The sequence below is a fragment of the Mixophyes fleayi genome, chromosome 2, assembly GCF_038048845.1.
Source record: "Mixophyes fleayi isolate aMixFle1 chromosome 2, aMixFle1.hap1, whole genome shotgun sequence".
Classification (NCBI taxonomy): Eukaryota; Metazoa; Chordata; class Amphibia; order Anura; family Limnodynastidae; genus Mixophyes; species Mixophyes fleayi.
This window is the reverse complement of record NC_134403.1, coordinates 263,003,338-263,020,960: the sequence shown is the minus strand read 5'-3', so window position 1 is coordinate 263,020,960 and position 17,623 is coordinate 263,003,338. Positions and strand designations below refer to the sequence as shown.

The window sequence follows — 17,623 nt, the reverse complement described above, 5'->3', positions numbered from 1 at the left end:
TTTTACAAAAACAAAAATGCAGCAAGTGTCCTTAATAGCGCTCCTTTCCCCATCTATTCTATGATCTACTGACTGTGGACCAAGTTACAAGAGCTTTATATAGCTGGAAACTCCAACTACAGGCTTATTAGGAAATTGCAGCTCTAGGAATATTAACAATAATACATATTGCACCTTTTCATGTTACATAGTTGTTATGTTTCAAACGACCATACATTTTTTTTTCCCCAAACCCATAAATAAGTTACTAAATGTGGCTAATTTCCAGGAAAAGTCCCAGGTTTTAAAAATGTATCTCTGTGTAAGTCGTATTTTATTGGCATGATAATATTTAATATGGTACAATACTATAGCCGTGTCCGTTATTTATTTCACAATATATGCACATCCCGCTCTATTATTTACATTTGGCGGAAACGGGAACGCTGCGCATGCGCGGCCTCCTCCTCAGTCTGATCTCCTCCCAAACCTACGTCACAGCCTTCAGCCTACGTCACACGCCCCGCCCCTTCTGCGCTCTCTTCTTCGTAGCTCTTCCAGCTGTCAGGCAGACGCCGGTGCAGGAGCCGCCTTCTCAACCGGAGAGCCCCATGGCGGCGGATTACCATTTCTGGACACCCCGGGGCTACACCCATGCTGCCTGATGAGTGCTGACGTGGACTCCCCCTCCTCTCCGGGGCTCCGGGCCCTGCTAGGCCGCCTCCTGCACGGCCTGCTCCCATACCGTCTCTTCCAGCTGGTGGGAGCTGCCTGGTCTTATCTAATGAGACCGTGGGGACTCTCCTGGCTGTCCCTACTGCCCTCCGGGTGGGTAGTGCATAGGTCAGTGCGGCCCAGTGAGTTGCCCGAGGTTCTCGAAGCGCTTGGACTGGGGCCCGGGGCCTGGGACGAGCTGGGAGGATGTCTGGAAGAGCTGGGTCCCTGGAAGGAACTTACAACTCCTGCTATAGAAGCAGAGCTGGAAATATTAAGGTCATTGAAAGGGTTTGTTTCTTCCAGCCAGCAGCAGGATTCCTGGGACTGCACGTTAGAGGAGCTGGACTGTTGGCAGAAGGCTATGGTGCACAGCAAAATGCAGAATCTTTGGGAGCCAGGGCTGGGCTCCTGGGAAGGTTTTGTAGATCCTAACCAAGAGGAAGATGAGTGCCATAAAAACGCCTCTGCCAATCATTCTTTTTCGTCTAATAGTTACAAACTTGATGCAGAGAATGGACCATGTGAAGCAGCACATGAGAAAAATGTTTCCCAGCTACCCTCCTCTTACTACGGTATGGTGTCCTGCATATTGAGTACAGGGTCAGCTGGAGTATTCACTTGGGTTGATCAAGGAAGTGAACATAACCTGCAAACTAAAGACGTCTTTGACAAAATATCTAGTCCTAGTGAGCCTGAGATTGAGCATATCCGCAACAAGAGGCTCTGGTTCCTGCAGCAGAACCAGGCCCAGAATGCTGTGACCCCTGACCTAGAACAAGAGCAAGACATTCGAGAAATTGAACAGAATCAAAAATTTGTCCATATGCTCCCTGACACAAACCAGTTTGTATTACCTAACCAGCCTAGCCCTAGCATAAATTTAGATATGCCAGTTCCTGAATGGCATGATGGTGAGCTTCAGGAAATGCCGCACCAAAGCAAACTTTTGACAGAATTTGTTTTGAGCCAGAGGGAAGTTCTAGAGCTTCCAGGTATTGATCAGGAGTGCAGTCCATGTGATCAGCTATCGGTTCTGGTGCAGAAGCCAGGCAATATCCAGAGTAAATATCTACCAAGCCCAGATCAGGACCAAGGATACCACAGTCTGGAGGATTGGCAGTGCTTGAATATTGCACAATACCTTAAGGCAGGGGGTATTGGAACACCTGAAATATGTGAGCCAGACCCTCATGTCGTATATAATATTCCTACAGAACTTCCTTGCTCTGATGTTACAAGTTTGAATGATGACCAGGACAGTGATGACATGAACTCTGACCTAGAAGAGGACATACCTGTCCCTTCTGTTCCCATTTGCATAAATAAGCACATTGGTTATATTTTGGGAACAATTTTAAGCAGCGATGAAGAGGATGATGTGAATTCCTCATCTGAAGATGATGATTGGGATGAGGATGATGGTTTTGACAGTGAAGGATCAGTATCTACCACAGACAGTGGCTCTCCTGTCCCAGAGGAAGCTGTACTTTGGAACCCCCTTTGTACCCCTGATCCTTACAACCCTCAGAACTTTACTGCCAGTTTACAAACTGGAACTGTTGCTGAGGAAAACTCCCATTCTGTGGATGGGCAGGAACACATACTGTCTGATGAAGAATCATGGTGTGACAGTGATGCAGTGTCATGCAGTGACAGTGAGGATGAATGTAGTGCTGATGAAGAGGGAAACCTTAAACTTTGGAATGCTTTCTTAAAATCTGATGACCCCTACAATCCTATGTACTTTAAAGCCTCTGTGCAAACCTCTCAGAAAAAAAAAATGATTAGTGACACTGCAAGTAAACATTCAGAGCTTGCTTGTACAAACCCCACAAATTGTGAATTAACTTTAATATCTAGCTGCACAGGTGAACCTCAGATTTTACAGTTTAAAAAGACGCATAATGTGCCCATAGAGGAAAGTGCCAATCGTGGACATAGAAAGGTATATGTCGCTTGTCAAAAAATAATCTGATTATCATATTTTATTTTCGTAACATGCATAGTACAGTTTTGCTTTCTCTGCTTCAACATCTTTGGCTAGGTCATGAAACTTGATTGCTAGTTACATTTATTGTCCATGTTGTGCTCAAACCTAACTATCTGTGTTTGAGCAATTAGCCTTTATTTTAAAGATTGTAAATTATGAGCTTTGATCTTCTGTCTTGTGTGCATTCTAGTTCTCCATTGTTCCTTTTAATACCATATATAGCTTTTGTTTGGTGTAGTTCCTAGCTCTCTAAAAATGTTCTCTGGATATTTTAAGTAATACTCATCAATAGTGTTACCTCATATGTTCTTGAGACAGGCTGCATGTAGTCTAAAAGTGTCTGGCTGAAAGTTTAATTATGGTTTGAATCAGCATCTGTTTCGCGGAAATAGACTTGAGGTTTTGTGTTGCTCAAGATTGGAAGTTAATGTTTGTTCTATGTAATGGGGCTGTTCACTTGTACTAAAAAAGCAGGGGTAATAACATTTCAACTATGACCCAGATTAGGACATGAAGTTATTTATTTTTAATTATTTTATCATTGTCTAAAAATGTAAAGTAAAGCGAACAAATAGTTTATTTTTTTTTTATTACCTGGCAGACAGTTATAATTTTTTTCTGTGTCCGTTTGATTTTAGGAGTGTGCTTATAAGGAATTATTTGCATCCAGTGATTGGTCAATTTTGAAATCTGGCTCTTTTTTTTTTATCATGTCTGCTTCACACATGTTGTCAGTGAGTGTGACATAGTAATGATGACATTTATACATTTTAATGCAGTTTTGTGAGGGTATATTGGTAAGCCAATTAGGGTGTCATTATAAAGGAGCACGGTACAGTCACTATAAATATTATAATCAAAGAGCTGTTAGCCCTTTGTGGGAACACTACCTTCTTGTGCAGGTTGTGTCTGTATGGAGGATTAACATTGATAAGAAATGCCATTTGCTGTAACTGCTGAAGGCCATGGGACTTGCTCATATGTTTCTGTTAAGGCCACATTATTAAACTGCTTTCCTCTTGTACTAAATTTGTTTACATATTGTAGCATACAAATGTAAATGATACTGTTCCAGTATGTGCTGTATTTGAGCTGGCCTATTTGTGAATACATGCAGGTGACAGATAATCAGGGCACATCTCATGATGTAATTGAACAACTGCTTGATGGTGGAAGCATTCACAAAACTTGATTCATTTAAAACTCCATGTAATATACATTTACTGAATCGTGACCGTGTTTTGACTTGCATCTTTTCTACAATCTGTTTTTGCTAAATGAGGGCCTCCATGCTATCTCGCAAAGGGAAGTAGCTCTGGGGGTAAATGTATCAAGCTGAGAGTTTTCAGGAGGTTTGAAAAACCAATCGGATTCTAGCTATCATTTATTTAGTACAGTCTACACAATGACAGCTAGAATCTGATTGGTTGCTATAGGCAACATCTGTACTTTTCAAACCCGCCAGAAAACTCACAGCTTGATACATTTACTCCCTAGTGTATATACCAAGAGTCATAGAAATTGTATTGCTGAAATGCTTTGCATTTTTTAAATCCCTTCCTGACCTGCCAGAATAGCTTTACTGTATGTCAGTGCCTCTTTCTCTGAGAACTTTTTCTCTCTCACTCAGGCTCCGTGATGAGGGATTGCTAAGTAATCTGGTGCCATCCAGATCAAATCTCCCCAGTCCTTCATACTGTTATATTCAGTGTTGCCTTGATAGAAGTTATTGGTTCCATGTAGCACGAGACCTAACAATGTGGTGTGCAGCAGAGACTAGTTAGGGTCTCCGTATATATGGGCCTACCAAAGTAAGAAATGACAAAAGTCTTAAACGTAAATGAAAAGGAAGCAAATATATTTATCCATTTAATAAAATTAAACCACCCCCTCTCCCCACACCTTAAGCATGATGGTCAGGGGCTGACTGGGCTGGGGGTCAGAGGGACATTTGTTGCCCCAGGGCTGGTCCCTTACTGGGCTACCTTGGATTGTGTCACTGGGTAGCATGGTGGCTTAGTGGTTAGCACTTCTGCCTCACAGCACTGGGGTCATGAGTTTGATTCACACACACACACACACACTCTTGAAAAACATACTGATGGGTTAATTGGCCGCTATTGAATTGCCCTTAGTCTCTCTGTGTGTATGTATGTTAGAGGATTTAGATTGTAAGCTCCAATGGAGCAGGGACTAATGTGAATGAGTTCTTCTCTGTACAGCACTGCGGAATTAGTGGTGCTATATAAAGAAATGGATGATGAGTCCCCAGTCTCCAAAATGTCTTCCCAGCGTAAATAAAAATGTACTTGTGTAAATTAAGGAATTAGATATTACTGGTGAAAAGGCCATATCAGCAAAATGTAAAAATTGGTCTGGTCATCAAGGAGTTAAAGCCACGAGACATATGGAAGTCTGCATATTTCTTACAAATGTGTGTTTTGTCTCTTCTCCCCCTTAATTACATTTTTATGGGTGGGGGGGATTGGTTTGTACAGCAGCTAAGTGTATGACCCTTTCACATGCTTTGCATGACTCCTCTAGATCATTGCTATTTTAGTGCAGGTGTAATATGTCTTGGCCTTCAACAGAATTACAGAGCCAGTGGTTTACTGGTCCACACTAAAGCAGGCACATTCCAAATACCTGTTGCTGTTTGTTTTTGCATTTCACTCAATAAGTAATAGGTTTTTTGTTTTTTGTTTGTTTGTTTTTTTTTTGTTGCTAAATTGGTGTTTGTGGGTGAGGATTGTTTTGTTTTTCATTCCTAAACCCTCTTATGGTGGACACAGTGGTCTTTTGGGACCAAACAATTAGATTTGTGTTCAATTTGGCCACTGACATAACTGGAAAGATTGTACAGATCTGGATGTTTCACGATTTGGGCTTAATGACCATAGTGTAAGTTGGCTAGCTTACTTCCTGGATGTTTGATGACGCAATGGAAAGCTTGGTTTCTCAGCTGTTGTGCTATTCTTATTTCCATCTGTAAGCCGTAGATTACCTTGTTCAATATCTGCAGGTGCCATGTAGTTATTATTGTAACTTTAGAAGCCATATCAGAGCGTCCCTAGTAATGGCATCCCAAGAGATAAGACACAGACTGATGCAAAGGACTGAAACTTAAAACTCGCGGCGGGATCAGGCTGATGTAACTGCAGGATAGACCTGATTTTCCACAGGGAGCCGGCGCAGAGCATAATAAGCGTACATACCAATAACAAAATGTCAGACGTTAAGATTTAATAGGAAATACTACACCAAAACAAATTTTTGTGGTATATAAAAGATGGGTTTAATTAGAGAACTGTTCCTCAGTGGGCTATTGTGAAATAATAGCACCTTAGGGTTATATTGGCTTATCCTTAGTAGATAATTTAACTTAATGCCCATATATTTTTAAGAATATCAAATAACCTTGGAGACTTGTGTTTTGTTTATGCTGTGTTTCAAATAATCACAGGTTGCAATGTTGCATACTTGTATTAATTTAATCTACAGTCTTCATTGCAATTGCAGTCTGTTTTTAAACTTGGGCTAAAAAAAATATATATATTTTTTTATTAGTTTTAGATAATCCTTTTACTTTTGAAGAAATTGCAAGTCAGAAATACCAGGGTTAAACTGAATAAAATACGCTTTGTCATCCTTTGCTTCCTTTGCAAAGATAGTGATGAGTGGGTTAGCGTGACTCTGCACTTATACACCCAGTGGCTTATTTGGGTGGTTGTATCCACTAGATAACACCATTGGTGCTGAGTCACAGCTCTAAATTCATAATGAAGCAACAGGAAAAAACAGAAATGGATCTTCCTTTTTTATTTTTTTTTGTCCCTCATGTTGATGACTTTATTTTCGTGATGATGTAAAATGTACCTATTTCCTATGTATAATCATGTGTATCTAGCTGGCCCCCAACAGCATGCTTCACACGTGATGTTGACAGGTTTAAGCCGAGTATTGCAAAATGCTACTCGTACACCTAGGATAGGGTTTGTTGCAAAGATCAAGAATCCAGGGATAGAATTGTTTACCTTGTTATGTAGATGGTTATTTTGTGTAATACTTGTGTTTAATATACATATTCATCATGGTTGTTGTTTTGCAGGTGACCTTCCATGACAAAGTCACTGTATACTATGTGTGTAATGAAGAGGAGCGCAAAGGTCACTGGGAGGAGTTTGCGCGGGACCGCTGTCGATTTCAACGGCGCATTCAAGAAACCGAATCTACAATTGGACATTGCTTGAATCATGATCACAGGCAAAGGATATGGAACAGAATGCAAGAAAAATGGGGCAGCTAGCCAATAACCATTTTTAACCATGAGGCTCTTTGCAGAAGCTTTTATCTTTCACAATTACAAAATTAAATAATCTCTACTTTTTATTCTACAGGAAAGGGGTACAGTGAACCCGGAAAACAGAACTTCATTACTACCCTGGCTTCTAATTTGTAAAGGTGTTCAAACAAAATGATCTTATATCTCTTTTTTTCCTCTTGTCTTGCTTTCATCTGCTAAAATGAAAAAACATTGCAACTTGACTGTTTGTGTAATTGCAGCGGCCATGCTAGCATGTCTCCCAGTAATGCGACTACCTATTGAGGATGCAGTTTTTGCTTGCAACCCTTATATGGGAATTAGTAGGCTCCAAAATGTTGCACACAAGAAATAATTCTTAAATTAATATACATTGGACTAATTAGAGCAAACTCATAGAGCAAGGCATTTTTTAAAAACAACCCTGCTGCTTCTGGTAAAGATATTGGCCAAATATTTTTTTATCTTCTCATTCTATTACCTAGCCCATTATGCAATTTGACTGAATTACTTCAACAATTAACTTTTATTTCCTGACATCAATGAATTTCTATAAACTGTATAGCTTGCACTTTATTTGGGCTTTCGTTGCTGATTCCAAATACAAAAGTCTCCCTTCAATAAATAAGAGTCAGATGGTGCCATGTGTGGTTTGCTTTATATAGGATATATATAATTTATGGTTCAGTATTTGGCCACATTTTCTGAGTTGGGAGACTTTGCTTTTAGGCAATGCAGAGGTTGTCGATATTTTTGTATATTTTATATTTTCCTCTAACATCTTTTGCATAATAGCTTTCTGAAACATGCAGATTAATTCAGTAGTTTCTGTGTACAAGTTTGAATGTATAAAGAAGAAAATCCTGTTTGCAATGCAAATGTCTGTGTGTGAATGGTGGCTGGGAAACAAAGCATACCGCCATACAAAGGAGACAGTGACTGCATGCTTCCCATTCAGCCTCATTCTCTGCTTCCTTAAAGAGAAAGCAAAGCATATTATCCATTGAAGTTATCAATAGATGCAGCATGCAAACAGTTTATTTTTAGAATAAATGATAGAATAATGGATCTTTATACCTGCTGGTACTTATAGCCCACCAAGCTGCTCTTATTGTAGTTTATGGAATGTTTGTGGTGGTATCAGAAGTACACACCTCTTACCAGGCTATATGTGATGTATTCTCCAAAAGGGTAAGTCAGTCAGGACAGTACGTCTGCTACAGTGAACATATTAAAAGTGTGTAAATGTTATCAGGATCACTGAAGTTTGGAAAATAAAAGCCTACAAATACATTATAGGGGCCATACAAGTTGATACTAAAATTTTCAATCTGCTTTTGACCAATTCACCATAAATAGGATATTTTATTCATGCGTTTTTCTGTTACTCTGTAATGACTTCCCTCATCAGTCATTTTAAAAGGAAATTTAAATTTGTGCTTTAACTTATCCACACTTTTTTTTTTTTTTTTTACATTTATTTTAAAAGCAAAACTGCAAGACTCAGCAGCTGCTTTTTCGCTACTTAAAATATTTTTCCAGACTTTTTCTTTTCTTTTTTGTTAATGCTGCTTGCTGTTTTTGACGAGCTTTCATTTTTAGCTGAATTTCTATAGAAGTTTAAAGGCTTGTGATTTGTCATACTCCCGCATGAGGAACTGTTCATATTCAACTTCTTGTAATGATTGAGGTGACGGAGATACATTGTACGTTTGCTGTAGGATAAAACTGGGTTGCGTTGGTATTCACAGTAATTCATGTATACAACCAGCATTTCTATAGACTGGTCTGTAGTGTAGTAATCTTTACTAAATAACAGCCAAGAGGACAATTTGAACATAAATTATCTGCTACAGCATTTTTAGCTGCCAAAATCACAAGGGGCGAGTTTGTTATACATTAGTGGTTGTGAAATAGGCAAGTGTTCCTTAATCTTATTGAAAAGACACAGACTTGGGGTTTCATCTTAGGCCACAAGTGGTCAAACAGGAATTTCTAGGACTAGATTGTGAGTTTGGTATCCTCAAGTTAACATGCTGAAAGCCTGTAGGTTACAATAAAGAACTCCGATCGATGGTTTCACTTTTCAAATGATGCATATTGAGCTATGGGAGTGTCTGTGTTTCTTGTAAAAAAAAAGTCTAATCAGGGCAGTAACACAATACAATAAAATAGGGTATAACTACTTAGAATTCTTCTTGGATGCTTTCTCATTTTTTTTTCTTATTGCTATAGCTGACACACTTCATTTCTGTCATAACCCTTCACTCAAAGGTACAGGACAAAACATTGAAAATATTTTTATATTTATTGAGGAAATCATGAGCAAATTCTATATAAGTGACTGTGTATTTAATTAAGACTTTGTATAAAATTCTAAACAATACAAACTAATATGTTAATTTTAATAAACATCTGCAAGAGTTTTAAGTGTGTCATTAGTGCATGGTGAGTATATCTTTTTATAGTGAAACAGGCTAAAATGCAAACTGTCACCCAAAGCAATGTGGGATATGTGCGTTGGTGGGTGCAGTAATCCTTATTTACATACAGGAGGAATGGAGTATGTACTGACATTGTGAACATACTGTAGCACATATGTTTGTAACCAAGTTAAGTCAGGTTTTCTTTTGTCATAGTTACATATAATTGGTGCATAACTGATAGAAGCCCGGTACAGAAGAGGGGTTTAGATTGAATCCCTTTCTAGTGTCTTTGGTTTTACCTCTACTGAAACTTTAGATATGTTAAACGGTGTTAAGTTTTCTTGTTTTTTAAAATTAAAAAAAAAAAACCCTCATCGATCTAGTATGCTCCATTGATGCTACCTAATGACCATACTTGCAATCTTCTGACTGTAAGCGAGACAGAAGTGATTGTTTATGAAGTCTGCAGGGGTGAGGATCTGCGGTACCATGTTGTTTCTACTACTTTGTGTATTTTTTTTTTTTTAGATGTGTTGGTGTCTTAAAAGGGTCAACCCACCAGCTTACGGCTGTGGGCTCAAACTTGGGATGGGTTGTCAAATAATGAATATTTTGAAGTATGCGTGAGGGGGTGAAATTTTTGTACACTGGTCTAGGACACAGACTACAGCGATGGTAGAACAGAGCATTAATCTTGCATTGCATACTGTCTGTGGTGGAAAAACACCACTAGATCAAAATGATCCTTTTTATCAACTAAAAACATACTATGAAAAATATTTTGGAGCCGTCACTCATGGTTCTCCTAGTATTTGTAAACATATTTGTTTACATATTTATTATACACAACTTGTTCTTGTTTACTTTGTAATACATAACAAGTTATACTGTAAACAATGGGTACATTTGACTTGTCGCAAGGTCCCCAATTGATATATAGAAGTAGCTTCCAACTTTAAACAATCTAATACTGGTAAAAATATATATTTTCTTTCAAGTCAGGATAATTAATGCAAGTGTAAACATATGTCAGTAATCCTTTCACAGAGAAATCCTTGGCATTTTTTTTTTTTTCAAAAATCAAAATAGATAGCAAACAGCTATTTGTAATAATGAACATGGACTGTGCTATTTAGAGAAAAATGAAAAAGAAAGGGTATGAATATTGTAAAAAAAATCAGTTATGCCACTTGCTAAGAAACCCAAAACAGTGAGCCTAAAATTTTTCATCTAGCTTGTAAAAATGCAGAATACATTTGTAAAGTTGAATACTTTGTATATGCCCACAATATTAAGATATTCAACATAAGTGAATATTTCTACAGCTTTTCTCTGTAATAAAACCAGAATATAAACGCATAGGGTATGATTGTACATAATTTATACATACACTGATCAGCCACAACATTAAAACCACTGCAAAGTGAATTGAATAACATTGATTATCTTATTACAATGGTACCTGTCAAGGGGTGGGATATATTAGGCAGCAAGTGAACAGTCAATTTTTGAAGTTGATGTGTTGGAAGCAGGAAAAATGGGCAAGCGTAAGGATCTGAGTGACTTCGACGGGGGCCGAATTCTGATGACTAGACGATTGTGGCGGGTCCTCTCTAAATTGGGAGATTTTACCCGGGGTTCCCTGTATGCAGTAGTTAGTATGCAACAAAAATGGTCTAAGGAAGGAAAACAAGTGAACTGGCGACAGGTTCATGGGCACCCAAGGCTCATAGATACATGTGGGGAGCGAAGGCTAACCCATTGGTCCAGTCAGCCAGAAGAGCTACTCTAGTACAAATTGTTAAAAATGTGAATGCTGCCTATGGTGGAAAGGTGTCACAACACACAGTGCATTGCAGCTTGTTTATGGGGCTCCATAGGGCACGTGAACGCCAGAACTGGCCCATGATGCAATGAAAGAAGCTGGGCTCTTCCGTGTGTGGCCGTTCAGGTGCGTGTGCGTCGTTTACTTGGGGAAAAAATGGCACCAGGATGCACTCTGAGGAAAATGGTAAGCTGACGAAGGCAGTGTGATAATCTGGGCAATGTCTGGCTGGGAAACCTTCAGTTCTAGCAGTCATGTGATATTACTTTGACACCTACCACCTACCTAAATCTTGTTGCAGACAAAGTACACTCCTTTATGTCAACGGTATTCCCTGATGACAGTAGCCTCTGTTAGCAGGATAATGCTCCCTGCCACACAATTGTTGAGGAATGGTTTGAGTAACATAAGAAAGAGTTCAATATGTTGACATAGCCTCTGAACTCCCCACCTCTCAATCTGATCGAGCAAGTCCGAGCTATGGAGATCCAAACTCGCAACTTACAGGACTCTAGGGATCTGCTGCTAACGTCTTTGTGCCAGATTCCACAGGACACTTTCAGAGGTCTTGTGGAGTCCATTCCTCGACGGGTCAGAGATGTTTTGGCGCCACAAGGACCTACACAATATTAGGCAGGGGGTTTTAATGTTGTGGCTGACCTTTGTATATATTTTAGAATTTTAATTATTACAGTGATTCCACGGCACATTGTCTTTTGATCCACATAATTGTTTTGCTAGAGAAAAGGGAAGCTATCAGTCAACAGAAGCCAGCTAGGAAAATGAGCAGGCATGAGCAAACAGGGTTTTTTAGTAGATATGAGTAGTTTTGTAGTGAAGCTTTCACACAAGCCTTGTAGCATTCCTTACCACAAGGATATTTTGATTAAATTAATAAGGGTGTGTAAGATGCCTATGTAGGTCATGTGCATTTTTGGCTTATTAAACATATGAAAAAGTAGTAGTTACAGCAATAAGTAATGTACACATCTGTGATTGTGAAACTTTTCAAAGCACCCTTTAAATGCTGGGTTACACATTCTCCACATTCACCACTCACCCAGCGCCATTATTTCTGTATTTTTTAGGGTTCCAATAGACACTTAATGAGCTGCAGGGGGGTTGACCACCCAGATAATTAGAACTATTTTTTATTATTATTATTATTATTATTATTATTATCAATAATTCTTTGAATTGCCTGATTTATTGTATATTATATTTTGTATTTTTTAACCTTTTTTATTATTATTTTTTATAATTATTTGCTATCCCCACTAGCGCCGAACGTAACCCCTTAGTGGGTAATTGGTTACATATTCTACCATTGCTTGCATATAGATATTCTGCAGGTATAAAATCATTTTATGCCAGATGGGATAACTAGTTTGTTTTTTTTCTGTGCATTTTTTTGTGATACTATATTCCACATAGGTATTGGACTTATCCTGCAGTATCTTGGCTAGAAGAGCAGAGCAGACCTACACCCCTGTTCATCACCACACGTACCTTTACCTCCCCTCCTTGTTAAATTCGGGTTTTGGGGCAGACAAGAGCCGCATCATGCACAGTACACCTGGCAGTTGAGAGTGACAAAAGATGCTTTCTGGACACTACAATGGAATTTGACACACAACCAAAACAGCCATGGAGCAGCGCCTGCCTCCAGGTGCAAACGTGCTCTTTCAGGCCATCTAGTTATAGTTTATCCTACCCAGTGGATGGCTCAAAGCACTTTGGTGGATTGTGCTTGCATTTACTGACATACCAAGTGTGGTTGGAGGTCTTCACATTCTAGTGAATGGCTGGAACTACCCATCAATGAGAGTGCAGAAAGCTGTCAGCTTTCTTCTCCAGCTTGCTGAGAGACTGCATGGGACTGCAGGAATGGTAATTATATTAGGTCACCACCAGAGATGTGGGGTCAGCTTTTTGCTCTAATCCATGTTTCCTCTCCTCTAGCCATCCATTTATAATTATATACGTTATCTGTACATAAACTATAATCCTGTGTATGCATAAAGCATTATGCATATAATGAAAAGACTGAAGGTGGGATAAACTGAAAATCATGTAATATTTCTGCCTCTACATTCCTAACTCACAACTATATCTGTGTCAACTACAACAGAATTATGTATTCCACAGGCAAGATTAGGGTAAGATACAGGCCATTTGGTTTTGGCTGGCATATAGGTAAAACATTGCTGTTGAATAAAATTTTCTAATGGATTATTTGAGGATAACTATAAGCTGATTAATAGCATATCACAGACTGGACAGGTCTATCTATAGGAAATGAATGACTAACTCAACATTAGGACTTCAGATTGTTTGTACAAGCTGTAAAAAGAAGTCTTGGGCTAATAAACAATATTAGTCAGGACACTTCGGGGTATATTTACTAAACTGAGGGTTTGAAAAAGTGGAGATGTTGCCTATAGCAACTAATCAGATTCTAGCTGTCACACATTGCACCAGCTAAACCTGCATTATGGTCTGTTCTCACCTGTTTCCCTCTTTCTGCATTCACTTGCTGGTCTGAACTGAGCATGCACACACCTGGGTATGCTCATTACTTCCTGTATACTCTTGGCTAATTGCCTGTCAGCTCTGTCTATTTAAAGTACCTGCTTCTCTACCAAGTTTCCAGATCTTCAGGTCTCTCCTGCAGGTTAGACGTGTCCCTGTACTGGCTCCTATTTCTCTGCTTTATTTCTTGTGTTCCTGATACAAAGGCGCTACCAAGCTCCACAAGATTGATCATCAGCCAATGCTGCAGAACCTCTTTATTTCTTGTGTTCCTGACTCATAGGCGCTACTAAGCACCACAGGATTCATCAGCAGCCGCCGCTGCAGGACCTCAATGCTCCAGTGTGCCTGATACAAAGGCGCTACTAAGCACCACAGGATTCATCCGCAGCGCCGCTGCAGAACATCTTTCTACTGTATTCTGGCTCATAGCCGCTGCCTAGATCCACTAGACCTCTTCAGTAACCACTACTGCAGAACATCCTCTTCTGTCCCCCTGTTCCTCAATATTTCAGGCTCTCCTACAGGTTTCGCCCATTGCCCTCTGAGAGGACCGCAACCTGCGGTTTGGGAGCCACCAAGATCATACTCCCTTGCGGGAGCTTTTGGGGAAAACCTCCCTCCCCATTAGACTCCGCACCTCATGGAGGGTAGTGCTAAACTGGGCAAACTAGTTGGGTACTCCAAGTCCTCTGTATCGTGACAATAGCTATCATTTTGTAGAATGTACTAAATAAATGATAACTGGATGCTATAGGCAATATTTCCACTTGCTGTATAGAGGTCACTAGAATAATCTCTATTGAATAGTAGTCAGATATGGGTGGTAAATTTTAATTTTTTATGTATTTAATTATAGCTCTTTGACCTAATACTTATATATTTAATTGGCTATAGAAATGACACCCACGTTAAACTACACCCACAGTTTGTGTAATGCCAAATTTTCTGTTGCAGGGTTCTAGTAAAAATGGAACATATACATATGTAATAAGTTTATTATTTATAACTTCTTGCTTGTACTTTGCTTTTATTTTCAGAATGCAAATTAGCTCACAACACAAAGTTCCACACACTTTCTTGTGACCCGAATGTGAACTCCCTATTCACCAGCCAACGTCTTTGGCATCGGTAACACTCCATAATGAACAACTCAGGCTTAAACACTTTACACTTCTCCTACAGCCCTAGCTTGATGGACAGGTGACCCTCCTGGTCTTTATAGAGGAGTTCTCTTCAGGTGCTTTGCTTGATTACTCTCACTGTAGACACACACTGTCAGCTGCTGTTCGCTGGAAAATAATACCTCTAAACCACTTCAAAATATGTAAATTAAATCACACTGCTATTATTTTGTCACACATATGTCCTCCACTATCTTTAAGCTAGGTGCACTGCAGTACAAATGTGTGAACCTGTTGCAGCCTTGCCCTGCAAGACTGTCGGCTAAATACCTAACTCCTCTCTTAGAGGCCTGTGGAAAACCACTCCGTTTGTCACTATATATATATATATATATATAACAATAAAATGGCATGGAATGGCAAGACCATTCCTTTACTCTATCCACTGCACTGCTACCTAACTTGGAGAACCCCTACTTGCACACCTCATGCAGCCAAGTCCATACCTCCTTGTGGGGGTCCATTGTGAATTCAGGGGATGCGTTTTATTCCACGCCTCGCTGTTTAGTTGTGCAAGTACCAGTCAGTGAAATCTATAGTGTCATTATATAGTGTCATTGTACTCATAACCAGAATACTCTGGTCATAAGTACACAGGATGAGCCTTCGGCCTAGGACCTTCTTCTACATCTGGCCCACCGTGTATGCCAGCAAGAGGCTAATCAGGCCCAGATCTTGCAGTGTATTCAGGGTAGAGATGATCACTGACCCCCGTGTTTTGGTTTTGGTTTTGGATCTGGATTACCTTTATGTTTGCGTTTTGGCAAAACTGCCCTTGCGTGTTCTGGTTTTGTTTTGCAATTTGTTGAAAAATTCAATTTTTTGGGGCTAAAAAAACATAATTTAGCTATTATTTTGTAGATACATTATTATTAACCTCACTAACACTAATTTGCAGTCATTTCCATTCAATTTTGACCATCTCACAGGTCACAATATGCTTTTCATACACTTTTAGCCAAATACTGCAGCGATCTGGCTGGATGGTAAGCGACAGAGCAATGACTCAAACACACGACAGTTCCTACCACATCTAGGAAACATTTTTTACGACCGCTCCACCTGTTTCTTGGATAAGTGAGGTAATTCTACAGCTAATAAATGTCAACGAGCAGCCTGCAAAGACTGTACCATCAATAGAAATGCTCAAAGCAGATTTTCTGTTTGGGTGTATACTCCCATACATTAAAAGTGAAATTGACAAAAAAGCAGCCTGCAAAGACTGTACGATAAATAGAAATGCCCAAAGCAGCTTTTGTGTTTGGGGGTAGATTACACCCTACACTAATAGTGAAAGTTTCAAAAAGATGTTGTCGTCATCATCTTCAGCATCATCCTCCCACTCATCAGTGTGTACATCATCATCACAGACTATTAATTAATCTCCGCTGGAATCTGCCATTAGAGACGTGTCAGTACTCGGATGTGTTTGCCGGTAAAAGCCTTCCTCGTGGAAGATGTAATTCATTTTGATGAACATCATCTTTTCCACATTTTTAGGAAGTAACCTCCTACATCAATCACTGACAAGGTTCCCGGCTATGCTGAATACTCTTTCTGAGTACACACTGGAGGGTGGGCAGCTTAGGTATTGCAAAGCAAGTTTGTACATGGGTTTCCAAATGGCTTGTTTTTCTTCCCAGTATGGAAAGGGACTGTCTGACATTTCCATATCAATTAACTCTTGAAAATAATCCTCCACTATCCTTTGCATGTTAATAGTAGGACAAGGTCACACATTTTTTGATAAAATCTTTCAAACCAGCCCAGATGTCAAACTGTTGTGGTCTGCCCCCTGCGTCATCCCTGCTTTTCTTTGAAAAGTGCAATTTTTTCAGAGCAGCAGCTGCCTGAGCTCTGCACCACCAAGTTTATTGTGTGAGCAAAACAGGGAATGTGATGGAATTCACCTAGCTGTAATGCTCGCACAATATTGTTGGCGTTCTCAGAAATAACATATCCTGGGGAGAGTCCAAGTGGTATAAACCATGTATCAATGACATTGTCACGGATCAATGTAGAAATACAGCTAATGAGCCATGGATAGGTGAAAAAACAAACAATGTTTATTGCTGGAGAGTATGAACAGTTGATGACATAATAGCTTGCAGAATTTACCAGATATACAGCAGTTACAGGTAAATGGGAGGTGAGGAAATATTCCAGGCAGCATGCACAGGAAAAAGCACAGATAAGTCCCAGGTTCACATAAGGAACAGGTCAGCAGATTGTATGTTGAAATAGATCTCCAGCAGCATAAATCCAGGAGCACAAACAGGAGGAAGTGACCACAGAGAATAACCTCAGGATGTGACAACAGGATGGGACAACAATAACCAGCAATGTGTGCTGGGAGTGGCAGGTATATATAAGGGAAATGAGAACACACCCAGGTGCATGAGATAATTGGAGAATGGGTTAACCTCTAATGCAAACATGAAAGGCACAATAGCAGCACCTCTGGTGATCAGAGGTACTGCTGCAAATACACACTAATAAAGTCAAATAGTCCAGGAGGCAGGAGCTGCCAGGCAAAGCAGTATGCACTGCAAGGGGCTTGCAGGCAGATCCTGACAGACATCCCTTAGTTTTCGTAACAAATTATCAGCTGTATGCCTGTTAGTGAAGCCGGTGATACAAAGAGTAGCC

General features: G+C 39.7%; 1 protein-coding gene across 1 annotated transcript; it reads left to right on the top strand.

Annotated features, from left to right (window-relative positions):
• The first annotated feature begins 462 nt into the window (after window positions 1–462).
• PPP1R15B (protein phosphatase 1 regulatory subunit 15B) lies at window positions 463–9,433 on the top strand. Its single transcript, XM_075196083.1, has 2 exons — window positions 463–2,641; window positions 6,795–9,433. Exons 1-2 carry the CDS (start codon window positions 644–646, stop codon window positions 6,990–6,992), a joined length of 2,196 nt encoding a protein of 731 aa, XP_075052184.1. The 5' UTR covers window positions 463–643; the 3' UTR covers window positions 6,993–9,433.
• The last annotated feature ends 8,190 nt before the right edge of the window (window positions 9,434–17,623 follow it).

Excerpts from the sequence above, each read along its gene's own strand:
- PPP1R15B (XM_075196083.1), top strand. The coding sequence starts at position 644 with ATGAGTGCTGACGTGGACTCCCCCTCCTCTCCGGGGCTCCGGGCCCTG. Across the intron at positions 2,642-6,794 it reads CCAATCGTGGACATAGAAAG|GTGACCTTCCATGACAAAGT; the intron begins GTATATGTCGCT and ends GTTGTTTTGCAG.